General features: G+C 40.9%; 1 protein-coding gene across 3 annotated transcripts in view; it reads right to left on the reverse strand.

Moving 5' to 3' along the window:
• The window catches only part of RBPJ (recombination signal binding protein for immunoglobulin kappa J region), a 147,144-nt gene that overhangs the window by 39,294 nt on the left and 81,371 nt on the right, over positions 1–26,479 (reverse strand). Inside the window, exon 1 of one of the 3 annotated variants that reach the window (XM_069856219.1) lies at positions 16,117–16,230. The exons of 1 other annotated variant lie outside the window; for it this stretch is intronic. In XM_069856219.1, the coding sequence (XP_069712320.1) occupies positions 16,117–16,136 (20 nt within the window). In that variant the 5' untranslated portion in view covers positions 16,137–16,230. Of the gene's footprint in view, positions 1–11,678; positions 11,720–16,116; positions 16,231–26,479 lie in introns of those variants that run through there. One more of the 3 variants, XM_069856218.1, reaches the window with a different exon arrangement.

Below are 26,479 nucleotides of genomic sequence, written 5' to 3' on the forward strand. Positions count from 1 at the left end.
AGAAAACTCTGAATACCAATTTTAAAGTGCTTAAATTATCTTATATAGTTATGGGAAACTTTACATACTGTCAAAAGAGCATTCATGCATGTAGAACATAATACCAGCATTTCATCATATAATTCTTTTCAGTTTGTTATCTACATGCTGTCACCCAGGCATAAGAAATACAGAAACCAACTGTTTGCTCTACAGTCAGACTGAAAGCAGAGAGATTGCAGAATTTCTAATGACAACAAAAAAAATTAAATGCAACTTAGCTGTTGAGTTGCACAAAATTTTAGGGCCCCTGCCTTAAGTAGATTTTTAAACAAAAAAACACATGAATTGCGTACTGAATTTATTTATGACTATAAACCTCTTGGAACAGGTACCAAATTATGTTACATTTATTAGCATGAAGAAAGCCTAATAAAACATTCTGAAAATTTGAAGATAAACACCAGAGAAGTATGTCACAGTGTAACTTAAATTCTTCTTTTTTTTTTTTTCCTAATTTCCCCAGTGGTACACGGGTTGTTGGAATAATTGTGCGCCAAGTTACCTACCATATTAGCTATGATGGCATCTAGCTCTTCAAATAGATGGTATTGCTATGTGGACAGAGGAAGAGCTCCTGGACTGTTTTTATGACAAGAATAGTAGTGGGAGAAGTGAAATGTGAGCAGCAGGTTTGGAAGCCCAAGGTATTTTTCACTTCTGTTTTGTATTTTTTCCATATACACAGGAAATTCCCTTGGAGGGAGAAAGACCAACTTCCCTATAGCCAAACAGAAGAACATATGTAAAACAGAAAAGCCATAGTCTTCAATGTTTCCACACATTAACCAAAAAAACCTCAAAAAAACCTGTAAAGAATCAGACAAGAAATTCAACACTAAGAAGGAAAAATCTAATTTTCCCACCTCCAAAACTTCTTCAAAGTCTTTGCAGTACTAGAAAATTCAACAGAATCAAGAGATGACAGATTTTTGTGCTTCTACACATACATACACATCATCATCCACCCTCACATTTGGAAAGTTCATTTTCTTCCCCAGCCCCTAACTCCTGTTCATTTCCCTCCACTTCCTTCCACTACTGCAAAGTGAGTGAGGCAATGACAAAGGGCAGTGTTAACACCATCCACTCAGAGGTGTAGAGCCTTCTGCTCCCACTGCTAGTGGATACAGGATTTAATCTTATTGATACCAAGGCTCCAGCAACCATTTGTCCATCTCCAACAGCAAGACTAACAAACAGACAAAGAAGAGTTTGAACCAGAGTAGATTAAATGGTACTTCCCCTGAACATTCTCTTGTCTATGACTATTTTCTGTTCAGGGGACTTCTGAGCCCGATGTTGATGTCAGGAAAGACTACAGTTTTTATTAATAACTTAACCTCACACAGTCCAAGCATACTGCAGAGAATAAAGGAGACATACTATGCGTTTCGGAGACCAGTGGGGCAAACCAGAGACCAACAGAGAGATCTTCTAAAGAACAAGTCTACATTAGATATGCAAGGGAATCCCAAGGCAACTTTGCATTATCAGTATGATCAGCCTCAAAGGGTCACCCCACCCCAGAATTAAAATTCAGTTTTAACACGTCAGCACAGCCAGTTTCATACTGAAGTGACACTTGAAAAGCTTGCAAACCACATGTCTCAGAAGCCACAGTCGCTCACCGCTGACCTGAGCACTGCAACAGAATGCCGCAGCTGCCTGAAGGCATGCACAGAAAGCCAGCTGTCAGAGCAGTATGAGAAGATGAATGTTTATTAATAAAATTAACTACAAAGAGTAACACAAAGTATAATGAATCTCTACTAGTCATAAGTCATGTATTTGCTTTTCAGAAAGCTAATTTGAACAAGAAAACAGAGCTTCCACAATCGAGGTTCCCAAGAAGTTTTGCTTCAGTCCTGCTACCAGATGTTTCTAACTTTTGAGAATAAAATCAGATTGTTTTTTGGGGGTGGGGGGAGCAGGGAAGCTTCAGATCCAGCTGAGATTTTTGAGGGGGTGGGGGTTGTGGTTTTTTTTTCTTTGTTTGGTTTGGTTTATTTCATTTTTTTCTCCCCAAGGAAACGATTTTCCAGTTTTCCCCAGAGACTGGCAACTACAAAGCACAATATCCTTTAGGAAGTGGATCTTCCTTAATTATACAATGTCATGACAGGTACCTAACAGCTGCTCAACTATGCTGTTTTTAATAGTTACAGGATCTGGTTGGACACGTCAGCACACCTTGGAACAAACTCACCATCAAGGCACCACTCTTCACAATACACGAGGAGTATACATAGAGGTCCCAAGAGCTCCGTTTTGTAACAAAACCCAAGAGAGTCCATCCTTTCATAGCGAGACTTCTCTCAATGATTTTTTTTTTAATGTGCTTGGCAATCTGGAGAGGCATTAGTAGACTGGAAGCTGGCAAATGTTGTCCCAGTCTTCAAGAAGGGCAGCAGGGACGACCCCAGTAACTACAGGCCTATTAATCTCACTTCAGTGCCTGGTAAGATTATGGAGAAGATTATTCTAGGAGCTACTGAAAAACACCTGAAAGACAACAAAGTCTTTCCCAGTCAGTACAGGTTTATAAAGGGTGACAAGGTTACCTACCTAGTTGACCAAGGAAAACCAGTTGACGTAATCTTTCCAGATTTCAGCAAGGCCTTTGACACTGTCTCTCACAGTACCCTCCCTCCTAAACAAAATGTCCAGCATCCAGCTGGATAAACACATAATGCAGTGGGTGAACAACTGGCTGATGAGTTGGGCTCAAAGGGTCACAGTGAATAGGGTTACATTGGGCTGGCAGCCAGTCACTAGCAGGGTTCCACAAGGATCCATCCTAGGACCAGTACTCTTTAATTAATCTTCATAAATGACCTGGATGCAGGACTTGAAGGTTTCTGAACCAAGTTCACTGATGACACGAAACAAGAGGGAGCTGCTGACACTCTTGAGGGCAAACAGGTCCTGCAGAGGGATCTAGACAAATTGGTGAGCTGAGCAATTCTCAAAGGAAATTGAAGGGAAGCAGTCATGGTGTCAATCCTAACAATATTCAAGAAGCATTTGGACAATGCACTCAGACATATGGCCTAAATTTTGGGGTTGTCCTATGCTGGGATAGGAGTTGGACTCAATCCTCGTGGGTCCCTTCCCTCTCAGGTCATTCTGCAATTCTTTCAGGCATACTGGAGCCCCTGTTAAAAGGGCTCCCCAAACCTGCGTGGCACCCAGCAGATAAAGGTTTGCAAGCAGTAAGAGTTATAGATAAATACAAGCTACTTACAGGAACTATACAGTGCCAAGAGCCAGGGCACTTCGAACCTAGTCCTCAAGAAGATGCCTCTAACAGCTACAATTAAATGTAGAAAACAGTCAGAATAACGAATCAAGAAGACTGAGACAGAAAGGCAAAAGCAAGTGGACAATGCAATAAACAATCTCAGGCAGAAGAAAATAGTGGATTCCATTAGAAATTACTTGGCAAAGGACAAGCTGATAAGTGACTCAACTCTTAGGAGAGAACAGCATGAAGTCACTTTCAGCTTCCAAGACAGAAATAAAGAAAGCAGATGAAAAAAGGAAGAGGCCACAGACAGAAGGAGCAATGAAGATCTGGGACAAAGCTTAAGTGTTTGTTTCCTGTTTCTCCAACTACAGTTCAGTGTTGCAAGACCCAACGTTTGAAGGTTCCTTTTACTCAAGCAGAAAAGCTGCATACATTGAGCCTCAGTGGCAGGAACTATTATTCAATTCTGATACTCAAAGGACACACCTCTGGCTATTTAAATTTTGGTGCAAAATGAAGGGGAGAGAAGTGCTTTAGCCAAAGGGCTACACGAGCTGTTTAATCACCAAGAGTCAGCAGAGGCTCAATACTGAAAGAAAAAGGTGCAAGTGTTATAAATTCACTTCAGTAACATCTTGAACTTAACTTTTCAAATATGTATTTATTGTGATGCAACAATAGCAGACTATTCCTGCCAGGTGTATCATAAAATTACAGACTACAAAGGATTCCTTCTTTCATGAGAACAATAAATGTAGGCAAGAACTACTTCAATGAAACAGGTAGTTTTTAACCTATACTAAACACCTCAGTATGAACACTATTTCTCTAAGGTTATGAAAAAAAAAGCACATCTAATGTTTGTTATCCAATCACTGAACAAGGCAAAAAAAAGTTACTTTTATGCAGAAAGTGGCACACAGTCTTTTAACCCATCTTATATTACGAGAAACTTTCTGTATTAACATAAATTCAAATTGTATAACAAATAACTTTTTTTTTTATCTGCATACACACTCCTCCACCTTTTTGGGCAATGCTTATTTACAGAATATAGCTTTCAAAATCTGGTCTCAGCTTCCCTTTGTTTGCTTTCATCACCTAAAAACCAATTTTTTTTCCCAGTTCGGTTGCTTTGGAAATGAACCACACCAGTAAGAACAAAGTGTCCTATTTCTTTGCAGCTGTTAATGTACTCGCTACAAAGCCACTAGCAACAGATTGCAAGCCTCTGAATTCATTCAAAGTTCTATTTTATCCATCCCTCTTGGAGGAGCAAAAGGGTAACAAAATAATAATAGCTTCCATACAATTCTAAGATGATGAAGAGGACTGAGACAAGTCAAAAGAGAAGGGTAATGAAAGGAAATAACAAAAGCCCTCCAAAATAAAACGATCTTCTACTATGTCTTTTTCCTACTCCTCCCAGAATATGTTTCCTGCCTTCACAACATTAACACTCGGGATCTTCCCTTGGCTTTCTCCATATAACTTAATTTCCTTCATCTCTCTGAATCAATGTTCTGTCTTCTGTTACACAAAATATTTGGGTTCTTGACTTCTTTAGACTATTTTCTTTCCAGTCCTCATCAGTTCTTCAGCTGGGAGACAAGCAGCACATCAGTGGTCTCGAAGACATGTATATGGCCAAGCTCTAAGTTCCAAAAAGCAATTAATAGGGTTTGGACTTGACTTAAAACATACACTTGTTAGATTACCACAAGGATTGAGTGGTAACAGTGACTTCCCTGTAGATAACAGTGGTGATGCTCTAAGCACACCACAAGCCTTACAAGGATAGTGACAGCAAAAACTGGGGGGAACATGAGGGACGGGAGAGAGGAACATTACTGATCCAGAGTAAGAAGGAACACTGTCGGGAAGTGCTTTGGACAAAGGTAAGTGAACACAGACTGCCCAGGAACAAAGGGAATACAACAGACACAGGAACCTCAGAGTAAAAATAAAAAAAAGGAGAGAAAGTATTCTGGTGTACTGCTCCATAAAAACAACACCACCAACACCCCAAGAGATGTAGAAGTAAAGCTAATTGAGGGCTGGTCACACAATTCAGCAGGCAAGAAGACTGAAAGCAACTAAGCACACTAAAACCCCCCAACATTATTTCAATATGCTGTATATATAACAAAAGGAAGCAGAATTGACTGGATCTAAATTAGAAACAGAGGAAAAGAACATCAAGCAGTGCCTCTATACATCTTTCAAATAACGTCAAAACAAAACGGAGAAAATATTAGATAGGAAAGCAATTCGGACACCAGTAGAATAGCACCTTCCATCTTAAAAGAAAAACAAAGTAATATCATTACTGAAGGAAATTGCCTAAAATCAGGACATCAGGTAGGAGAACACTGAATACAGAGTATCAAAAGTGGCAGTGAAATTGATGTTAGGTACCTTAAACAACAACATCCACAATTTGAATCCTATGCACAAGAAGCACAGACAAAAACTTCCTGTAAGTGAAGAAGTCTCTTATCTCTACAGATGTAATACTCATCACTGCCTAATAATTCTGGCAAACACAGGTCTGTTGCTTTTTGGGGCTTTAAAGAACTGTTCTAACCAAAAAAAATAAACTTTCAAATTTGAACTGATGCAATATGACTTTCACGACTATGTAAACAGACAAGTCTAACCAGTCTACTGCTAACTTTAAGTGCCATACAGCAATGAGATGTAACAGCTAATAAGAGTCCATTCAATTTTTCTATTTACTTGCTAGGTGTTGAACAATATATATATATATAAAAAAAAAAAAAAAGATTTTGCCCAGAAAAACTACCTGGATGATACACTGGAAAACCACTGGATATGCCTAGTGTTCTTTCTTAAGTATTTTATTTCCATATAGAAATCCAGCCTAGATTCAGGGAACTCTCACAGAAGGACCGACTTCAAACTTCCTTGACAGGTACCTTCAGCATATCTTCTGAGCTCATCTCTTATTTACTAGTGTCTCAAAAGCTACATATAGGTGCAGAAGCTAGTCAAAAAGAACAATAATCCTTAAAGCTCAAGGGATCCAATAAGAGCTGTCCTATACTTTCTAGGAGCCTTTAATACTTGCAAATGACTGCAAGAGCTGTGTCTACTTATCCTTTGCTACCATCTGAAGTATGATTTATCATTTCAACAAACTAATTATGAGTAAAACTTCTCAACAAGGCCTTTTTCAAGCACTGTTTCATAACGACTCCTTTGGTTTGCATGTTGGCTATCATGAAATACAAGCATTTTGCCCATTGCAAATGAAAGTGCAAAAAGTTCTGACGTTTGTTTTAGCGTATTTCTCGTGTTTGTTTTGACATAGTTCCTAGTATTTTCAGAGTGCTGCTATCTAAACATGAGCACTGCAAACACAGATCTTATTTACTGTATTATCAAACCTGAACATGAACACAGTCAACATCTGTATTATTAATTAAAATAGATATCAGAATATGATTTATGCCCCAAATGTCCTGTTTCTGATTTCCTTTACAGCAAAAAATTACTTCAGATCCAGCGAACTCCCTATTTTCTCTCTTTACTGAATACGTATTTCTATCACTCTCACAGACAAATTAAGAGGCACATTCACCTTCATAGTCAGCAGCTAAACAATTAGTATTGGAAGCCTTCCTTGCAAATTTAGTACTTGTGCAAAGACATCTCAAACTTTTACATCACAATTAAGATTCAAAGTTAATTCCATCTGCGCTAACTGAAAGTCTTCGCCAGAATGTATCAACCATGCTGCAAGCCTCTTCCAAATAGGAAGCTGGACCCCAAATACTTACTTTGATTAATTGCTCTGCATAACTTATTAATGAGAGATTTGTAATGCATATGAAAACAAAAAAAAAAAAACCCAAAACCTAAGAACAATCAACAATACTAAAAAAACAAACTGGAATGCAAAAGTCAAAGAAAAGAAAACCAACCCAAACCAAAAACAACACTCCAGGACTCAGTGCTGGCAAAGTGCTGAAAAGCAGAAGAAAAAAATTTGGCCAGAAAAACACTTGGACAGAAAAGACATGTCCAAAATAGCTTTGCTATATCCCCCTAACTTCTGGAAGATATTACATTATTAAGGATTTTACTAGTCATCACTGTGCCTCTACTACAAAACTAAGAGACTGAAAAGAAACACACATGCAGAATAACACCAGTCTTCTGATAAAGCTTTTTCTTTTCTCAATTCTTACACTCACTACTGAAGCCAGAGCTGACTGGTTGATTTGCACAGTGGTAAAATATTTTGAATTTTAAAAATAAATAACCATACAGAATAATTTATTCAGTAGTACAAAGACATGGCTACAGCACAAAGCAGCATCACTTCTTTTCTCTTCACGACACAGTTATCCACTAGTCATCCCCTATCTATTGGTTTTGTGCCTCAATTATGTAAAAGTAACATCTTTCTAGTGTCTCTTTTAATATTCCTCACTGTTATCAAAACACATTAATTATGAACACAGTCACTTTCAGCCTTCCTTCCCATACCTTTCTGTTACGCAGATTGAAAACCTAAGAAAGTCTAATATCTTCTGACCATCTTTCACAGCCAAAGCAGGGAAAGAAGATATGATGCCATCTGTCAAAACCCAGCAAACTGAACAGCTAATAACCCCATAACCACACAGGGCAATCACAACTGAATCAGTAGACTGTAATTCTATTTCCATTTCTCCATGGACTGTGTGTTTGACCCTGGCAAGTCAACAGGCTTTTTTGTGCTTGTTTTTTCATGTTCAGGACATGAAGGGCTTTTACGCAGATGACTGGAACAAAACAACAAAATAACAAAGTTTAATTATTATTTACTCTATTATGCCAGGCCTTAGAACCCTTCCCCAATGGCAAAAATTCAGAGTGAGTGCAAGCACCTCTGATTCTCTAGACCTTCGTTTTGAAATTCCTTTTACATAAGAGCACTGGTGAAGGCAGTAACCTGTTATCAGAGACCCCCTGACACTGTATCAAGAATTGATAAAAGCTTAGTTCCAGAAATTCTTCTGCTGAGCAAACAAGTTTAACTTTAATTTCTACACTGGCAGTTACTAATCCACACCTTGCAAAAGAAACACTACCTGCAAGATGCTCTGCCACTGCTCCCTGACAAAATTAAATGACAGAGTTAAAGTAAGACCTGCCAGGAAAAGAAAAGTGGGCTATTGCCTAGAGAGTATTTTTTTTTACTATGCAGTATTTCTACGGCCTGGCAAAATATAGGGACCAGCATTTTACAAAATTCCATTCTCTCTCTCTCAGGCTTTGAAAATTCTGACTTTCATGGCCGCTTGATCAAGTTTCATTCTGATACCAAGTTTCCTGGTACTCTCCCAAAGCACCACACACTGGAAATGTGCCACAAGTATGGTCTTGAAAAAAAATAACAGGCATATGAATGTTCTACAGACCAAGAAATGTTTTCAGGAATACCAGCAGAAAGACTTTCTGGCACATACAGAAAAAAGTCTACATTTGTCCACACTGAAAGGGAAAATGATAAATGTTTGTTCCGCTACTCAAACAACTATACATAATTAGATTAACAAAAGACTGACTAGGATCCACTGCAATATATATCCTTGAATCTCACCTGCCAGAGGCAGAAAAAGTAAATTAAGTAACAGGTGTAATCTCACACAGAGCAGTGATCACTTGCCAATACAGCTTGTTGCCTATTTGGAATATACTGATTAAATGACACTTTACACAAGTCAGTCATGCAATCACAATGGAAATGAGACAGTTCTTGCTCCTGAATAACAAACAAATGGGAAAAAGTTAAATCTTAACACAACCACGTAACATCTTTATGCTTTCTAAGTGAAGCAATGAAAACATCTTCATTTAATAATTACAAAAACATACACTCAAATTCAAAAAGAATGTTTTCAAGACTCATCTACATAGACAAGTTCCAAAAAGAGCCTCAAACTTATTGAAAGAACATGGTGTTGACTGAAATGTTCAGATTGCTTTACAGAGAATAAATTGTGCCCCAGTAGCACATCATCCATCAAATAATCCAATTAATTAACAAAACATAAGACAATGATTTTATCTTACAGTAAAATGTTATAGATCCATCAAGCTCTTCAGAAATGACAAAAAAAATATTAAGTGGAACACAAAAATAGGGTTTAGCCTTGCACAGTTACAGCCTCTATTGTAAGGATGTAGAAATGGAACCTTCATCAAGAGATGTCTCTCACTGTACACACTGAAATCCCTACCTTCTTTCTTTTCTTGATAAAAATGTTTATCCCGCAAATACATACTCAATGCATTTACAAGCAAAAGAGCATGAAGATACACAGCCGTATATCACTATCTGGCTAGATAGATTCCAGTAGTATTAGGTATTTTTCAAAAAATGAAATTTTAAGTAGCATACATAGGCTCTGAAAAGTGGCCTCTGACTTCACACAAACAGGCAATGAAAGAGTTTAAGTTGCCAAGGGTATTTAACTATTTTTTTTGAAAAAAACACAAAATACACACACATGAAAGAATTACGAGTAAAGAGCACCTCAACATAAGTAGAACCCCAGGAAAGGAGATAATGTCAAATTCCAAGTTTAGCTCTTGCTTTTCCAAGACTTAGTAAGACTATAATGATATGGAAATTGCTACTTTCTATTAATAATCCTCTCTTCAAAGAAATTTATCAGCTGTTTCATTTTCTGAGCTTTCTTTTTTTAGAGGGCGATGCCCATAATTCCATATTATTTCCTTTCCTCATATAATCTTATTTATTAATTATTGCAATTATGTTTAGGAAAAGTATGAAAAGTGTACAATATTAGAACATTGTAAGCATTTCCACATATAAATAATGATGTTCAGTAAGATTAAAAATACAAATTTTACACCTATAATTACCACCTTGCCTTGAAATACTATACACTTAAAAGGCATATCCAGTTTTGTCAACAGAATTCAGATTTCATTTGACAATACAACTATTTACACATACCTTTTTCCCTTCTTCACCTAAATACACAGGAAAAAAATCAACTCTTTAAAAGCAAGCAGACACTACAATTGATAATTTTTTTTAAAATACTGCAATAACAATTTTTTTTAAAATCCACTTAAAAGTATGTCTTCCCTGTGAAATGCTCTTGGAAGGCAGTGATTCAGCACATTGCAGAGCCATATAGGTCAGTTAATAATATGCTTGCAATTAACATCTAAAGAATTTTGGGTGGCAAGTGTTACACACATACAAAAGACATCCCAAAATTTTAAAATTCTGCTGATGTGTTTTGCTCCTTGAATATGAGACTAATATTTTGCATGAAGTATGTTCTTCATTCCCAATGGATTCGAATGTATTGCATAAGACAAAATACTTGTCTGTATTAAAAATGTATTTTACAAATCTAAAATTAAGACCTTTCTCTTCCATTTTATAAAAAAAAAAAAACCAACATAGGTCCATGTCTCACCTTAATGTAATCTTCACAAAAATTGAGCTACTAACTATAAAACTTTTTTTCTTTTTTTCAAAGTCTTTACCTGTGAAGGCACAATGGGTCTTTCACTAAGTCTTTTTAAGTAGCAATAGGCTATTTCAGCTTTTTTTCACATTCTTTTTTAAATATACAAATTGCTTAAGGTACAAATAATAAAAAATAATCCCAGGATAAATTATTACTGCAACGCAGATATTAGAAAGTCAGAGGAAAGAAACTCTCTCTCATTCACAAAGCCCTGATCTTTTATGCAATTCGTAATGCAGAACAGCATACTCAAAGGTGTTATCTCTGCAAAGAGTTATCGACAAATGACATTGCTTTTTAACTAGCAGTAAAAAATGCACACATATATTATGCCCAATAGAACAGTCTACAGATTATTTCTGGAGAAATCAAGCATTAAAAATTATTTTCAAAGTTTGTGTTTTATATCAATCAAAGTAAGTCACGAATTAATAAAAGCTATTTAATACAGTGAATAAACAATGAAACAAAATAATATGCAAATTAAGAGTTTAACTTCCTAAAATTGCTCTCACTGAAACTACAACAGGTTAAAAGAAAACTCACAAGCATCTCGGAAGGCTTCTTCAAGAATCAGTTAGTGTTCACAAAGACTTCCCAATAGCTAGACTTAAGACACAGACATGCTCCTTGATAATGATTTAAATGTCAGTCACACAAAACCATCTACTCATTTGATTGTAAAGGAGTTTTTTCCCAACCTTTAACACTCAACATGTGCACATACACAACACAATAGCTGTAGTTACGCTATTACCCAAATCTTAATAAGCACTCTGTTTAAATCTCCAGTGACAGAAGAAACTGTAGCCCGAAGATCCCATCCTTGAATTCTACTCCTATCATCCATGTAATTCTGTTACCTCTCCTTGAGCTTCACTGAAACCATTCTTACTAACATCTCTTGCAGCCTAACTCTATGATGAGGCTCAGAATCAATATGCAATTCTTATCTTCTGGACCTGTCATTACCCATGACCACCAGCAATGCTTCTTTTCCGGAAATATTCTCCCTGGTTTCGTTGCTTTCATGATTCATCCGTTATCATTCTAATTCGTCTTCCAATTCATCCTCCTGAAGGAGCCTCCTCATTCACCTGTATTCCTCAATTAATCATTTAATAAGTTCTGTCTTGCACCCTTTTCCACTCCCTCCTTCACTTTACCCAGGGCCACGATTCAAATTCAGCTATGAACACGCTCTGCTATTAAACAGAAACACAGTTTCTACTTCGTATCTGCTGTGTTTGTCCAGGCTAATATCTCAGCTGGCATTTATTCTCTCTTTCTGTCTCAACACAGATGTCTCACTACATGCTCAGTCTCAGCAGACACAAAACGTGGGTCTTATTCCTTCTATCACTGCTTCAGTCTCCTTTCCATCACTGCAAGCCATTCATTTTCAGGACTCTTAACTAAGCACCAGCCCTCAAACCATGGCTCTTTATGGGTCCTAGGAATAACCTGGTTTTGAGAACCTGGCAATGCCCAGCACATTGTTAACATATGCATTTTTTAACTTAAATTTTATCCTGCAACAACAGCAGTTCATATCAGAATTAGTGAAGCATCCTTCTTCATCTTTCAAAATCCAAAGTTGACCCTGTTGTGTTTATTCAGAACCTTTCTTGCCAGATAGCTTTTTTTTAGCCTAAGGTCAGATCACACAAGTCCGCGTTGTCCCCTCCACCCTGCTGCCATCTCTTGAGTGGCATCTGCTTCACTCTGCTTCAAGACCCTTACTGGCCAACATCCTCATCCTAAAATTACTAATCAGGATGTAGATGAGGTTAAAGTTTCGAGAAATTTGCATTTTAATCTCTGAACTTCTCTTCTGTTGGCCTCATGCTTGGGACAGCTCCACAAAACAGCACCACTTTCTTTCCAAAACCTCCCACAAGTTTTTCCATGGTTCTCATTAAAAAAACAAACAAACAAAACAACCAGATGGCTGGCACACCTAGACCACTATGCTAAAATTCACCACACCGATGCCAAGCTGTGTGTCATCACAGATCTGATGCATTTTCCCTTACCCATAAATCATTAAGTATTCTGGGTCAGGAAACACCTCTTAACCACAGAACTTTGGGATGACTAATTCAGACACATAGCTTAGTCTGATACTTACAAAAGTGTTACTAAAACAATTTTCTACTTAACAGTGCCTATGGAAAACACCATACCAATGAAAAGGCCATTCCGTTATTTTTGTCTTCTTCAAGGCTTATCAATCTGTTCGAAAAATCGTCCAAATGCTATCTTTTATACTGCTATCATAGAGGTGTGCACTGCTAGTCAAGTACTCAAGCCTCTATCTACCATTTATCACTTTTATCTACCCTTTTGAAATTTTGTTCACTCGTTTGCTGGAATAGGAATCTTTGAAAGGGTTTTGGGCAACATCTTCTTGCATTATTTTCTGGTATTTTAAAGATCAGGTTGTCCCAGGCTACAGAAAAGACACCACTACATATTTTGTCATTTTAAAATTACACAAAATTAAGTTTCGTGGAATAAAAATTCTTCGTCATGTGGTTGTATTTGTCCTAGCACAGCAATTTTCAAAGCAATTGAGGCCCATAGGTATTTCTGTAGCATCAGTATTTATTTAAAACAGTGTTTTACACTCAAAATATGCTTCTCCAATACAACAACATTTCCACAGCTTTTGTCATCAGTCTCCCTAAAAGCATTCACAAGCAAAACCAAAAACACTCCACAAACGCCCCAAATACTACCCTATTATCCCAGCCATAAATTAGCTGCTTCATTTTAAAAATAGTTTGAATACTTAATACGTCAATTTTGGTTACTTGTGTAATGTTTCTCTGTACTTTCTCATTATATCCATTTCTGCCGCTGCGCAAACCACGTTCAGTCATATTGTACATACGAGCAATTTTGATCAAAACATTCCTCGTAGCAGGAGTGTGCCATGTGTTGTAAACAAGAAACTGGTCATGTACCCTGACTGCCTTCCCCCAGGTTACTGCAGTAAATCCCTACTATTCCATTCCAACATGGCATAAACCTATGTACCATAATTTAGACTTAAGTATACAGTGTTCACAGAAAAAGAAATGTTTTTACATTCAGCTTTCACAGACTGCAGAAAAACCATATGCTTTATCTCAAAGTTTGAGAACCCATAAGAACTGCAAGCTGCCTATGAAAATCCAATGCAGTATTTGGGTATAACATTCTTCAGTACAACTTTTTAATTTCAAGCACTTTTTTTCCTGTGCAAGTCAGTTCTTACAGAACAGTCCAGAAACAAAACTGCCCTTATTATTTTGAAAAACAATTCAGCTACTGAAGTATCATCAATTTTCAATCCTAATACATACAGACAACTCTGCAGCAGAGCTATACTCCAAAAACAGGTCATGAAATAAAAAAAAAGAAATCTTAATGCAATCTAACTGCAACATTAACCAAAGTTAACAGACTTCATCTTACCAATGCTAAAAATATTTAACAATAAAAAATCAGGACTACTGATTTAGCATTATAACCCTGAACTAGCCACAATTTCTTTTCACTTTTTAAAATTATGTTTTTCCTAAATTCACACTGACAATTTATTTTTAATTAATCTACAACTGTTACTGCCAACATTTTAACAGGTCTCCAAGGAGGATAAAAGTAACATCACAAACATGAGAACACTTCTGACAAACCTGTAATAATCAGTGAACAAAAGGAAAGGAGCCCAAATAGTCAGATGAATAAACTAACAGAAACATGGAAAAACTTAACCACTAACTAGAGTCCAGACTAACAGTTATAGGAAATTTTAAATGCATTTGTTCCCTTCTTTCAACTCTAACCTCTAAAATAGTACACTCCAGGAACCATAACAAACAAGACAAGCTTCCCTTAAGAACACTTAATTGGGAAAACGTGTATGAGTCACAAGATGCCTTTATCAGGAGGGAAATCGAGCAAAAGCTTCAATTTAGTTTTCGACAAACAAGAGTGAGGAATTGGAAACACTGCTGCAGCCAAACAAAACAACAAAATACCATACTGCTACCTTCTCCATGAGAACAAAAGCATCAACCACCAACTTCACCCCACCCCCAAGCAGGCTGTTGCTCTCTAACCACAGAGCCAATGGTGTACACAATGTAATCCCACAGGGAAGACAGAAGGTCACAGACACACTGTGAAATCATAAAATAAGGTTCACACAGCAGTACTTTCACCAGTCACGATTTCATTTGGAATGAACAGGCAGAGAATATAAATCGCCTGTTCTTTCCCCAACTGTCCCTTTCCTCAACACCTAGAGGGAGGTTACATGCGCTCAGCGTAGTCCAAAATTGAGGACACGGCACTTACAACATCCAACACAGTTCAAGATATGGTGAGGATGGCAATGTGCAATGTAACACTGCAGGTGAGATTGCATACTGAATACCAGCAGTGGATCTGTTATTATTCATCAGCTGTAGGTGGCTAAAAGGGTGTCACTGATTGCAGTGACACATGCTGCAGCTGGCTAGCCGTGATTAAGTATTACCCAGCGCTACTGAAAGGGATGGCAACTATCATTCATTATGACCCAGCGTGGCTTAGAGGGGTGGGGAGGCTGCTACCCTGCACCGCAATGCAACACGAGCAGGAAGGCAGCGAAGGAAACTCGACAAAGCCCTAGGAACGGTGTGTAAGGTGTGAGAGAAAGGGCACGTCGGAGCCCCGGCCGGAGGATCCCTCCGGCCGGGGCTCCGACGTGCCCTTTCTCTCCACCGCTATCAGGGCAGCAAAGCCCAGCGGCGCTCGGTGGAGCCGGGACCGAGCCGCCCCGTTTCACACCCCGGGTCGGGGACCCCCAGCCGGCCCCCGCGCTGCGAGGGGGGCCGAGCCGCAGCAGGAGCGGGGCGCGCAGCTTCTCCTACCCCGAGCAGCCGAAGCCTTTGTCCGAGCGCTCCCGGTCCGCGGCAGAGGGAGCGCGGGGCACCCCGTCCCGGGGCGACGGAGCGGGGGGAACGACCCCGTGCGGGCGCCGGGTCCCCGCTCCGCCGCTCGCCCGGGAGCCCTCGGACAGGGGCTCCCCCCCGAGCGGCCGCGCCGAGCGCCGGCCCCGCGCCGAGCCCTGAGGGAGGCGCCGCCGGGACCCCGCGCCGGGGACGGGCGGAGAGCCCCACCGCTCGGGCTCCGCGCCGCGGGGCAGCGCTCCGGGCCCCGGAGCGGCGGGCGGAGGCGTCTCCGGTGAGGGAGCCGCGGCCGGCGGCGCCGCGGCAGCCGCGGGAAGCGCCGGGTCCCGGCGCGGCGCCGCGATCGCCCCGCACTTACCCTGTCACAACAGGCGCCATCTTCCACAAACTCTCGCCAAAACTCCTACTCTCGCGAGAGCCGCCCCCGCCGCGCGCCCGCAGCGCGCGTGCGCCCGCGCCCGCCCGGCAGACACGCGCTGCTGGGGTTGGGGGGGGGGTGTCGGTGGCGCGCGCTCCGCCCACTCCGCGCCCGGGCTCTCCCCTCAGACAACAACAGGCGAACAGCGTGGGAACCGCCGAGCTCTCGCGAGAGCCGCGCGCCGCCAGCCGGCGGGCTGAGCGGAGCGCTGGGGGCGGCTCTCGCGAGAGCGCGGGGAGGGCGGGGCTGGGGGGAGCCGAGGGATTCCCTCTGCTCTCGCGGGCCGGCGAGGAGGGACCGACCGACGCGGTGGGCGGGGGGTGCAGGGCAGAACCATTCGGGGCGTAGCGGGAGGGGATCGGCGAACTCCTCCTCCTTCGGCCCCCCCCCCCCCCCCGCCGCCGCCTTCCCGCGTGCAGCCCGCGGGCCCGGCACGTGGCGCGGGAGGCGGTGGGGGAGCGGCGGAGGGAGGAGGGAGGAGGTTTTCTTCCCCCCCCAGTCCCCGTGAAAAAAGGCGAGGGCGCTCTTGGGAGCTCGGAGCGGGGCGGTGTCGGTGCGGGGTAGAATCATAGAATCGCCAGGTTGGAAAAGACCCACCGGATCATCGAGTCCAACCATTCCTATCAAACACTAAACCATGCCCCTCAGCATCTCGTCCACCCGTGCCTTAAACACCTCCAGGGAAGGTGAATCCACCACCTCCCTGGGCAGCCTGTTCCACTGCCCAATGACCCTTTCCATGAAAAATTTTTTCCTAATGTCCAGCCTGAACCTCCCCTGGTGGAGCCTGAGGCCATTCCCTCTTGTCCTGCCCCCTGTCACTTGGGACAGCAGGGATGTGCCTGCTCTGTCCGAATTGCACAAATCCTGCAGAACCGAAGCCCCATGGGGAGCTGCGGGGCAGCTCGGGAACTGCCTGAGCCATGCAGAAAGTCGAAGCCCGCTGGCCGGAGGGGCCTGTGGCAGCCCTGGTGCTGGCACTGCCAGGCAGTACAGGCCAAATGCTTTTTCATTCCTGTTTATTGAGTTTAAAAGTTACAGAATCGTAGAATCACTAGGTTGGAGAAGAGCATCGAGCCCAACCGTACCTGCTTGCTGCTAATTCATATCTCTAAGCACTTCATCCACCCATCCTTTAAATCCCTCCAGGAATGGGGACCCTCGACAATGCTTTTGGTGATGATACTTTTCCTAATGTCTAGCCTGAACCTCCCCTGGCACAGCTTAAGGCCATTCCCTCTCATGCTATCACCTGTCACTTGGGAGAAGAGGCCAGCACCCTCCTCTCTACAACCTCCTTTCAGGTAGTTGTAGAGAGCAATGAGGTCTCCCCTCAGCCTCCTCTTCTCAAGGCTAAACAACCCCAGTTCCCTCAGCTGCTCCTCATAAGACTTGTTCTCCAGCCCCTTCACCAGCTTTGTTGCTCTTCTCTGGACACACTCCAGGACCTCAATGTCCTTAAGTCTTATAGCGAGGGCCTTATTCGAGGTGCAGCCTCACCAATGCCAAATCAGGGGCAGAATCGCTTCCCTGGTCCTGCTGGCCACACTATTTCTGCTACAAGCCAAGATGCTATTGGCATTAATTCATACAGAGCTCAGAAACCAGTGGGAAATGGAAAAGAAGTTCTGTTTCACATAGTGAATAAAAACAGACAGTAGGAGGCTGGGTTACAGCTGTTAGAAAGATCTATTCAATTTTGTACATAAAAAGGTTACATCACATTTTTTGAAAAATCAGTTTTAAATGAAAAGCCTGTTTTCATAATTTTTTGTCAACTGCAACCAAAATGCATAAGGTAGATTCATTTAGCAGACAAAGGTTATTGAGTCTGCTAAGATTCCAACCAATAAAGTAAACCTTGCAGTCACCTCTTGGACTGCTGAATAGAGGCATGGGAACAGAAGGTATTGCAAAATGAGAGTACCTGGATGTGCTCCAACACTTTGATATAACAAAAATACAGAAGACTCCAATTTTTGTTTCATTTAACAACATTTCTATTTCAAGGTGAGGGTTTGATCATCCATCCAAAAATTAATTCTTTTACGTTCTCTCCTGTCCATCCAACTTCCTCTATGTCTTTAGTGTAACATGTCAATCGAACTTCAAGCACAAATCGATATAAAGATCTACTGAGATTCCAAAACCCACATCATTTTTATTATATCATCTCTGTACCTCTCCTGTATCCCAGGTTAGGGGAAAAGATAACATTTCAGTAATGCTGTGTATGCTCTCCACTGCTAATACTAATTCAATGAATAATGTCTCAGATGAGTAAAATCATGTTTTCAGAGATTGCTTGGGAAGTAAATTTGTGGTAATTCTATTCTCTGTACAAATACCTATTGTTTGCTGTCATTAAGGGACTTTCCCCATCCTAATTTACCCCTCCTCATTAGGTATGAAAGGACTTTGTTTGGCTACCTCATAGGCACAGTTCTCGGCAAAAGCACAATGCATACTGGAAATCCTCTGTATTGTTTGCAAAGAGCAACTCATAATCCCTTTGGAAATCTCTTCCTAAAAACATCTTCTCTCTTTCTCTTTTTTTTTTTTTTTCTCCCAAGGCTAAAGAATGATCTCAGCTCGTGCTAGCTCCATTCCATTAAGAATGGTTTCTGGATGTTTGCCATGGACCGTCTCTAGATGGTCATTTTCTGGGGCCCCTCTTTTAGTGCGTTTTGAATCAAACTGGAAAATCTAAAAATACGGAACAGTATCATCTGCAGTGTCTAGACTCTTAATATTTTACAAAGAAAGCATTTTGATGACTAATCAAATGAATTAGATACTGGAGCAGATATGTTATTTTAAAGAATTAATAATTACAGAGACTATTGTAGTCCTTTCCATCACTGACAGAGGTACATTATAAAACAAATGACCGTTGATTTTTTTTCTTTTTGAGTATAAACAATGTGTAGTTCAAAAGGCCAGGAATACTATTCAAATGAAAAAACAATAGCTTGAAATTATGTGAGTGGCTGGTGGAAGGAAAGATAACAAAACCACGGAGAGTTTTTTAATACTGTTCATGCTTTGAATTTTCTTCTTGCTGCTAAAATTTTCTATTTCATATAGTAGAATGTGAGCAGTTCCCATTGATTATATTGGAAATTGGAGGCATCTAGTACCTTGGGGAAATAGGACCCACTTTCTGGTCTATAATGAATGTAAACACTTCCAGAGCTGAGGTAGAACCCAAAATTTAAATACAAGGTTTGCACTATTTGAAATGTTGTGTTTGCTGTGCAAATTGTTAGTTTGACTTTTTGATTTAAGCCCTGCTGAGGTTGGTGAAAGGGTTCTGAGTCAGGCCTATCACTTCAGAGATTATTTGGAAAAGCACAGCTTGGGGGTTCCTTTGAAGGACGTGATTTCAACAAGTGTTGGGCTTCAGCCTTCTTCCAAGCAGACAGTCTGCCAGGTGATTCCAGCTGGATGCTCAGAATCATTATCTGCCTTGGAAAATGGAAGGCTGTTAAAGAAGGAAATCCAGTTTACTCTCACTTGTAAGCTGGGAGATGGGACTGTCTCCTCCCTCTTTGGATTCACTGACATGTGCAGGTGTGGAGCAGAAAGGCAGGTGGGTGCAGGGAGTGCTGGGTGCAAGAGATGATAACTGGGCTGAGTATTTCAACAGCTTGTTTGACCAGTCTGGACCAAACTTTCTCCAGCTCAGCCTTGGCTTTGGGCTTCCCCTAAGCTCATTCCTTTGGGCACAGTACTAGCTAACATGCTGTCTGGCGTCTTGTTTGGCAACTGCCTCCTGCCTCATTGGCTTGGAGAAATATGAGAAGACAGAAGACCTACATTCATTTATGTAGCAGCATCCCATGCTTCTTATGTGCTTAGCACAAGCATGTAAAAAAGGAACACACAAAGGGGGAAGCGTGCCCTTCCCCACTGAGTGTTTTTTTATAAAAAATAACTCATGGTGTGGTGTGCAAAATCCTAGCAGCCTATAAAATCCAATGATCTTAAAAAACGTGGTAGGTAGTAGAATCGCACAATTATCTGAATTGTCGTTATAAGCAGCAGGTTTATCTCAAGATGTTGGAGTTTGTATCTGGTGGTGTAAATCACACATTCTAGTAGTAGGTGCTGTGATACAACCCCGCTGGAATTTTATAAGCACAGGATGTACAATGTGGTTTAACCGCGTCTCTAGGAAAGAAAATAAACAGGCAGTTGCCCACAGAGCATATCTTATATCTGAAGTTCAGTGTATATGCCAACAAAAGTTATCACTTCAGCTACTGGCTGGACAACTCAGTGTCAGAAGTGCCTCTGCTGTTTGGAATGGAAGTTATTGTTCAGCATAGCTCAGAGGATTTGCAACGTTGCCTTGAGGAGGATAGGGATAAAGGATAGGCTGTTGAGAAATCTGCAGCAGGGGTGTTGTTAAATAGTTTTGATTTGTGTGTCATAACCTCAGAGAGGATGATAGTGCAAAGAAAAATTTCAGTCTGCATCTCTATACCTGTTAAGGTGTAAGTATGCCTTAGAGTGGTGGTTCCCAAAAGCTCCAGTCAGCCTTGAGCCTCACTCTAGTGTGCTTTGCAAACAAGTACAGTCCCTTCAGAGCATTCTCATAAAGGCAAGAAGCAAGAAGTGAGTATAACAAATGATAGGAAGGAAGGAGGGGGAGGGAAGATGAGGTTAACAGTAATAACATCATGTGGTTATAGAGGTTGACAGCGTGAATAGCTTGATGACTGACTTCTGTAACTTTTTGTTTTTAAATACTTTTCTAGAACACAGATAAGACAATGTTGCACTATATTAAATTTTGCTCTCTGCCTTGCCCCAGAAAAGTATTTTCAGTTATTTTCCATTCAGTGAAGTTTTCTTTCTGTTTGCTTGAAAACCATCCTGCATCTCTCTTCTCCTTAGTTTTACTGTGCTTTTCAAAGACACAGCTATCCATCTCTGACCCTCTCTTACACAACACTCCTCTCCACTCGTGCACCTGTCCACCAGTTACATGTGGCATCAGCTTATTCCCTTGGGCCTGCTCTCCACACATAGCCCTCTTCTGCAGCAGTGGCTGGTGCCATCAGCTTCCCCATCCCCTACCCTGCAGGTACCACTAGACTTCAGCAAACCTGTGAATCAGCTGGAGAGCAAAATGTCCTGGAGCTTGGCAGAGCCTGCCCACCATCCACCAGGAACGTCTGGTCCCTGCACCCCAGCATTTGCCACCATAAAAACCTGTGAGGCAGAGGTTCTCCAGGTCCCACCTTGGTGCTGCCAGGAGCATGGCTCCCACACCGCCCTGACCTTGTGCTGTGGTTAGTGTGTGTACACACCAAACCAGTTCTAAGATGAAACTGCAGTGTGCAGGTTTATAGAGTCATTATTGACAAGGAGTACAGCAGGATAAACTGTGTAAAAATCTTCACACTTCCAAAATGAGCTAGAGACGATAGAGTTCTTTTTCAGTCTGTCTGCTGCCTGTAGGACTGACTTTGAGCAGAGCAAACCAAAGGAAATTAGTTCTATCACACTGAAATCAAGAGGACAGGGAAGACTGAACTAGTCAGTTAGACAGTGAATTATCACAAATAATTAACAAAGCAAAAGGAAAATTTAAAGATTGTGATATGGCTGCGGATGCTTTATCGATTTTATTCATATATAAATACAAATTGAATTTGCAATGGTACAGTTCTGAACCAATGTGAAAGCACATGTCTTTCTATGCAGAAAGCTCTTTAACCAGAGGTGCTGTCACCCTTCTTTTGGTTTTGTGGTGTATATTAGCTTACCGTCTACACTGTTAGAGATGTGCTCACACCCAAGGCTGTAATTCAGTGACTGAGTTAGAGCCGATTTTTTTTTCTGCTAGTCTGCTTTTCATTTATGAGGCTTTCTGAAAAAAAGGTATGCTGACATGCTTCACCTTTACCTGCAAGTAAAATATGTTTTTGGAAAAGCCCTCAAAGAATGAAAACTCATTTCATTCAGCGAAACATGAAAGAAACCCACAGTTTTGATTATACACATTTTTCTGCCGGATATAGTGCTTAAGGGAATTTCAGACTAACTATAATAAAGTACAAAAAAAGAGCTCAGCTGCCTACTCTAAAAGAAAACCACAAACTGCACATAACCTCTTGATAAAACTACCACTAAAACTTATTTGACATTATAAACCAGCCCATTTTACTATGTACTGTGAAAGTCAAACTCCCAGTCATAACCACACACTATGTCAAATGGAAGGAAACACAGACAGAAATCCTTAACCTGTAATTCTACATACCCATATGTGCACACCAGAATTTTCCTAGTTATAGCTGAAAAAGAGGAGTTAGGAAATTAATTGCTTCACAAGTATAAAGCTAGATACTGTGTAAACGCTATTTGGAGAATTTAGTGACAGTTAAGCCTCGTGCTGGTCTTGTATGAAGATGTTAAACTAATTTTATGGTTTTAGTTGCTTACAGAGAATGTCCATGGCCTCAGGCTATGAAGGTAATACTTGGTTTGGTGCCGTTTCTTTATTTAAAGCATTGAGGAAGTTATACACAATCCTGAAGCAAGAGTTTTTTAAAAGTAGTCTAAAGGCATGGTCAAAGAACATGTAGTCCTAAAAAATAAGTATCTTGTAATACTGCCATGTTGACGTACATTTGGATTATTTCTTTTGTCAAGACTAGTTGTACAAATTCTAGTTGTTGTGGACTTCGTCTAGCTTTCATACCACTCTCATTTTGAACCTTTTTTGTTCTTTAGGCCATTTTCCATAATACTCATCGTAAAGAAAGAAGGACTGTTTCTGGCAGTAATTAATGAAAATTAATTCCACACAAGTTGCCTGAGAATATTTTATTGCACAGATCCAGGGTGGCTGACACCTGTGAATAAAATGACCTTTTGATTTTTTTTCCTTTTTAGGGATTTCACGTGACCTTTCAATGCTAAAGTTCATTAGTGCTTGGATATCGTATTGATGAGCTTTGTATAAATGAGTGGATGAACAGATAAGTCATAACTAAGGTAATGAGCTTATAGCTGTTATGGAGGTAACTGAGGATGTGTCGTAGATGCTAATTAATTAAAGAATTTCTATGTAATTTCATTTATTGTCAGTCTTGGTTCAAAATTCACTTTATCTGCTTTAATCTTAACAAGTGGTGGTGTTTCATTTTTAATGTTCCAGACAGCTATTTCTTTTTTCTAGAAATCCAGATATCCAGCCATTCTATTACTCATGGCTTCTTATCAGTTTGTTTTTCTGCTTATTACGTACACTGACCTTGCCAAGAGCTAAGCACATGCATAATTTTACTCATGCGATTACACTCATTAAAACTAATGGGATTAGTCAGGAAAGTAAAGCTACTTCTGTTCAAGTGTTTGTCGTTTGAGGTAGTGCAACTAGAAACAAGATCAGGGAAGTTTGGAAGGAATTCAGACTGAACAATAATTTCCATTAAAGGTCATGTAACAAGAAATTGAAACATTTTTCCCTTGATTCAACTCTGATAGGTGATGGACACAAAATAGTTTCATACCAGAGGCAAACAGGGATTTTCTAACGTTTTTATCTCGGAAAACAGTGGCTTGTCAGAACTAAAGCTCATCTCAACAAACTTCACCAGGTTATTTCTCAAGTCTAGGATGAAATCTGTAGATGAATGGTAATGAGAAACATAGATCCTAGCCAACAGCCCAGTGGCAGAGACTGACTGTAACCTGCAGTGTTGTGATGCTGCAGCCTCGGAGATCTTAGGTCCTCCCAGGAATATTTCATTAACATGGGAAGTTTGAGAGACACTGGCCTGAGACACTGACCTGGGCTTAGAGGTTCAGTGAGGGTCTTGTGTGTGACATCTTCAAGAGGTGTTTATGCTGGTATAGAGTAGGGAAGAAGTCAAAGGAGGTTTTGTGGAAAAAGAAATGCATTTCCTTGTCATTACTCCTGTCCTACCTGTGTTCCTCGTGTCAAGTGCTGCAGGTCTTTCTTTCTTTGACCTGCTAGCTGAAAGCCTCGCAGAAGCATTATAGCAGCCAGAAATACAATGTTTACAGCGTGGCTGGTTTTCAGCCCCCCCTTACTTCAATAGCTATCTCAGGTGGGGCTGGGAGAGGAGGATCAGGGAGCAGTTACTCCATCCATCCTGAGGAAGTTCCCTTCTAGACCATCATGACAATTTTATGGTGATATGAAACACAGGCCAAACATACTGTGGATGATTATTAACTCCGACATGCTGTTATTTGCCATGTTTTGACCTCCAATGAGATATCCCATATAAAATTATAAAAAATCTGGCCTCTCACTCACAAAAACAATTACCAACTGCTCTGCTATCATTCTGAAGCAATAAATCTCCTGTGGCCTTGTAAAAAAACACCACTCATGGACTTTCACCGATTTTATACCTTCTTTTCAAAACAAACACTTATTTTGGTCCTTGGTAAAAAAAACAAATACACATGGCAATGAAAACTTATTAGAGCTATAGTAGAAGCTATTTCTAATTTAAAAGTTAAAATTCTTAGTTAATACTGACTCTTGCGCTTTATGTTTTTCTGTGTGGACATTAAAAAACAGCAAATCCACTGCTATCGAGTTTAATATTGTGGGTGGTGGATATTTTTAACTATTACTCACTTTTTTCTAGGAAAGCAATTAATCTATGCCCCGCTGCACACAATTTTATTCATGCTGGAAAGAGCCATGTGGTGTTCATACAGTGTTTAATCTCAATGAAGTCTCACTACTCAAGGTTTTCTGATTAATGGCAGAAGAGGAAGACAAGAGTGACAGTTAGGGTTTCACCAGTTTGTACTGTATATACAGCTGTTGCTGCACAGGGGAGGGAAACGCAGGGTCTGGCTGTCTGTTCCAAACAAAAAGAAATGGCACATGCTATTACTTCCAGATCATTGCAGTCCCTGCACCACCATCTGCTGGGGGTCAGAGCAGTTGTCCGGGTCGGCGTCAGTCATGCACAAACTCAATGCTTTCCACCAAGCTGTGCCCAGCAGTACATATTTACAAGAACAATAAAGCGAACCTGCTCCCTGGACACAGGCACCACAATGCTCTGTCACATTGGGAACAAAGACGCACAACAAAAGTTGATATGCATTACAAAGGAGGTTCTCTGGGATCACAGCTTTGTGATTTCGGGCTGTAACATAAATTGAAGGGAAGAAAAACTGTCACCAATAAGCCTAGACCTAGTGATCATTGTATTGACACAGCATCGCTAAAAGGGTGCCTGGGTCTCTGTGTTTCCCCTTTTCCTATTTACAAAATCCTCTGTAGAAGACAGTTAAATGAGAAAAGCTTTTATGGGGCTTATACCATGTGTTGGAGAGAGGTACAGAGAACCCTTATGGATGTAAGCTGAACAGTTCCAGGAAACAGGACAAGTACAACTATGTCACTGTGATGTCGAAACTGAATGAGCAGTTTTAGCATCTCTTCGGCCTGAACAACAACTAGTGAGTAATTCATTTCTGCAGAAAAATGGCGTTTCCAACAACATCCGCGTGACACACCGGCCATTACTGCAGGGTATTGCAAACCTTTCACTTAGTGCCGACCTGCACTCTTGGCTGAACATGTGCACACGGATATGACACCTTTGGCGCCTAGAAGTGGAGGTGGGTCTCCTGTACTTTAAGGCATAGATGTAAAGCACAACTTTTCTTTTTAATCTGAGCTAGCTTGCTGCAGGGCTAAGTCCAGTATTTCAGGGCTGCATCAGAATGGAAGCAGGGGAGTAATGGAGCTTAGTGCGGAGACATCTGCCTTGCTCAGGACAAACTCAGCAGTCAGTATTCAACTGAGTTTATTAGTTTGATCTCAGCATCAACACTGTTAAATCAGGCATCAATGCCAGCATGGGGTGAGAGGAATGGGCAGCAGCCCTGGAAAGCTATGAAAAGGGCAGGTGGAGCTGGACCTAGAACATCTTTAAAGTGAGGCTTATTGCCAAATAACTAGAAATCGTGCTGTACTAGCAAAAACACACAAAGAACTGCTGTACTCCCTGCCTCACATAGCTGCAGTGTCTGTCACAGCACGAGCACAGACATAATATTTGATAATTCATCTGATAATTAGTGGTTTTGGCACAAACAAACCCAATCTTGTTAGGTCCTATCCTCAGTTGCTTTTTACTAAGCTCCACTTCGGGCATTTTTGCATAAAGCCTCTCCAGTCCATGTAAAGTTTGACAGCCTTCGTGGATGCTTTTCCTGAAACAATACAGACGAGGAGACGAGGAGACGTTCAGGTAGCTGCACCCACATGCCTTCCAGACTCCACCTC

This window comes from Phaenicophaeus curvirostris, chromosome 4 (assembly GCF_032191515.1).
Source record: "Phaenicophaeus curvirostris isolate KB17595 chromosome 4, BPBGC_Pcur_1.0, whole genome shotgun sequence".
Taxonomy (NCBI): Eukaryota; Metazoa; Chordata; class Aves; order Cuculiformes; family Cuculidae; genus Phaenicophaeus; species Phaenicophaeus curvirostris.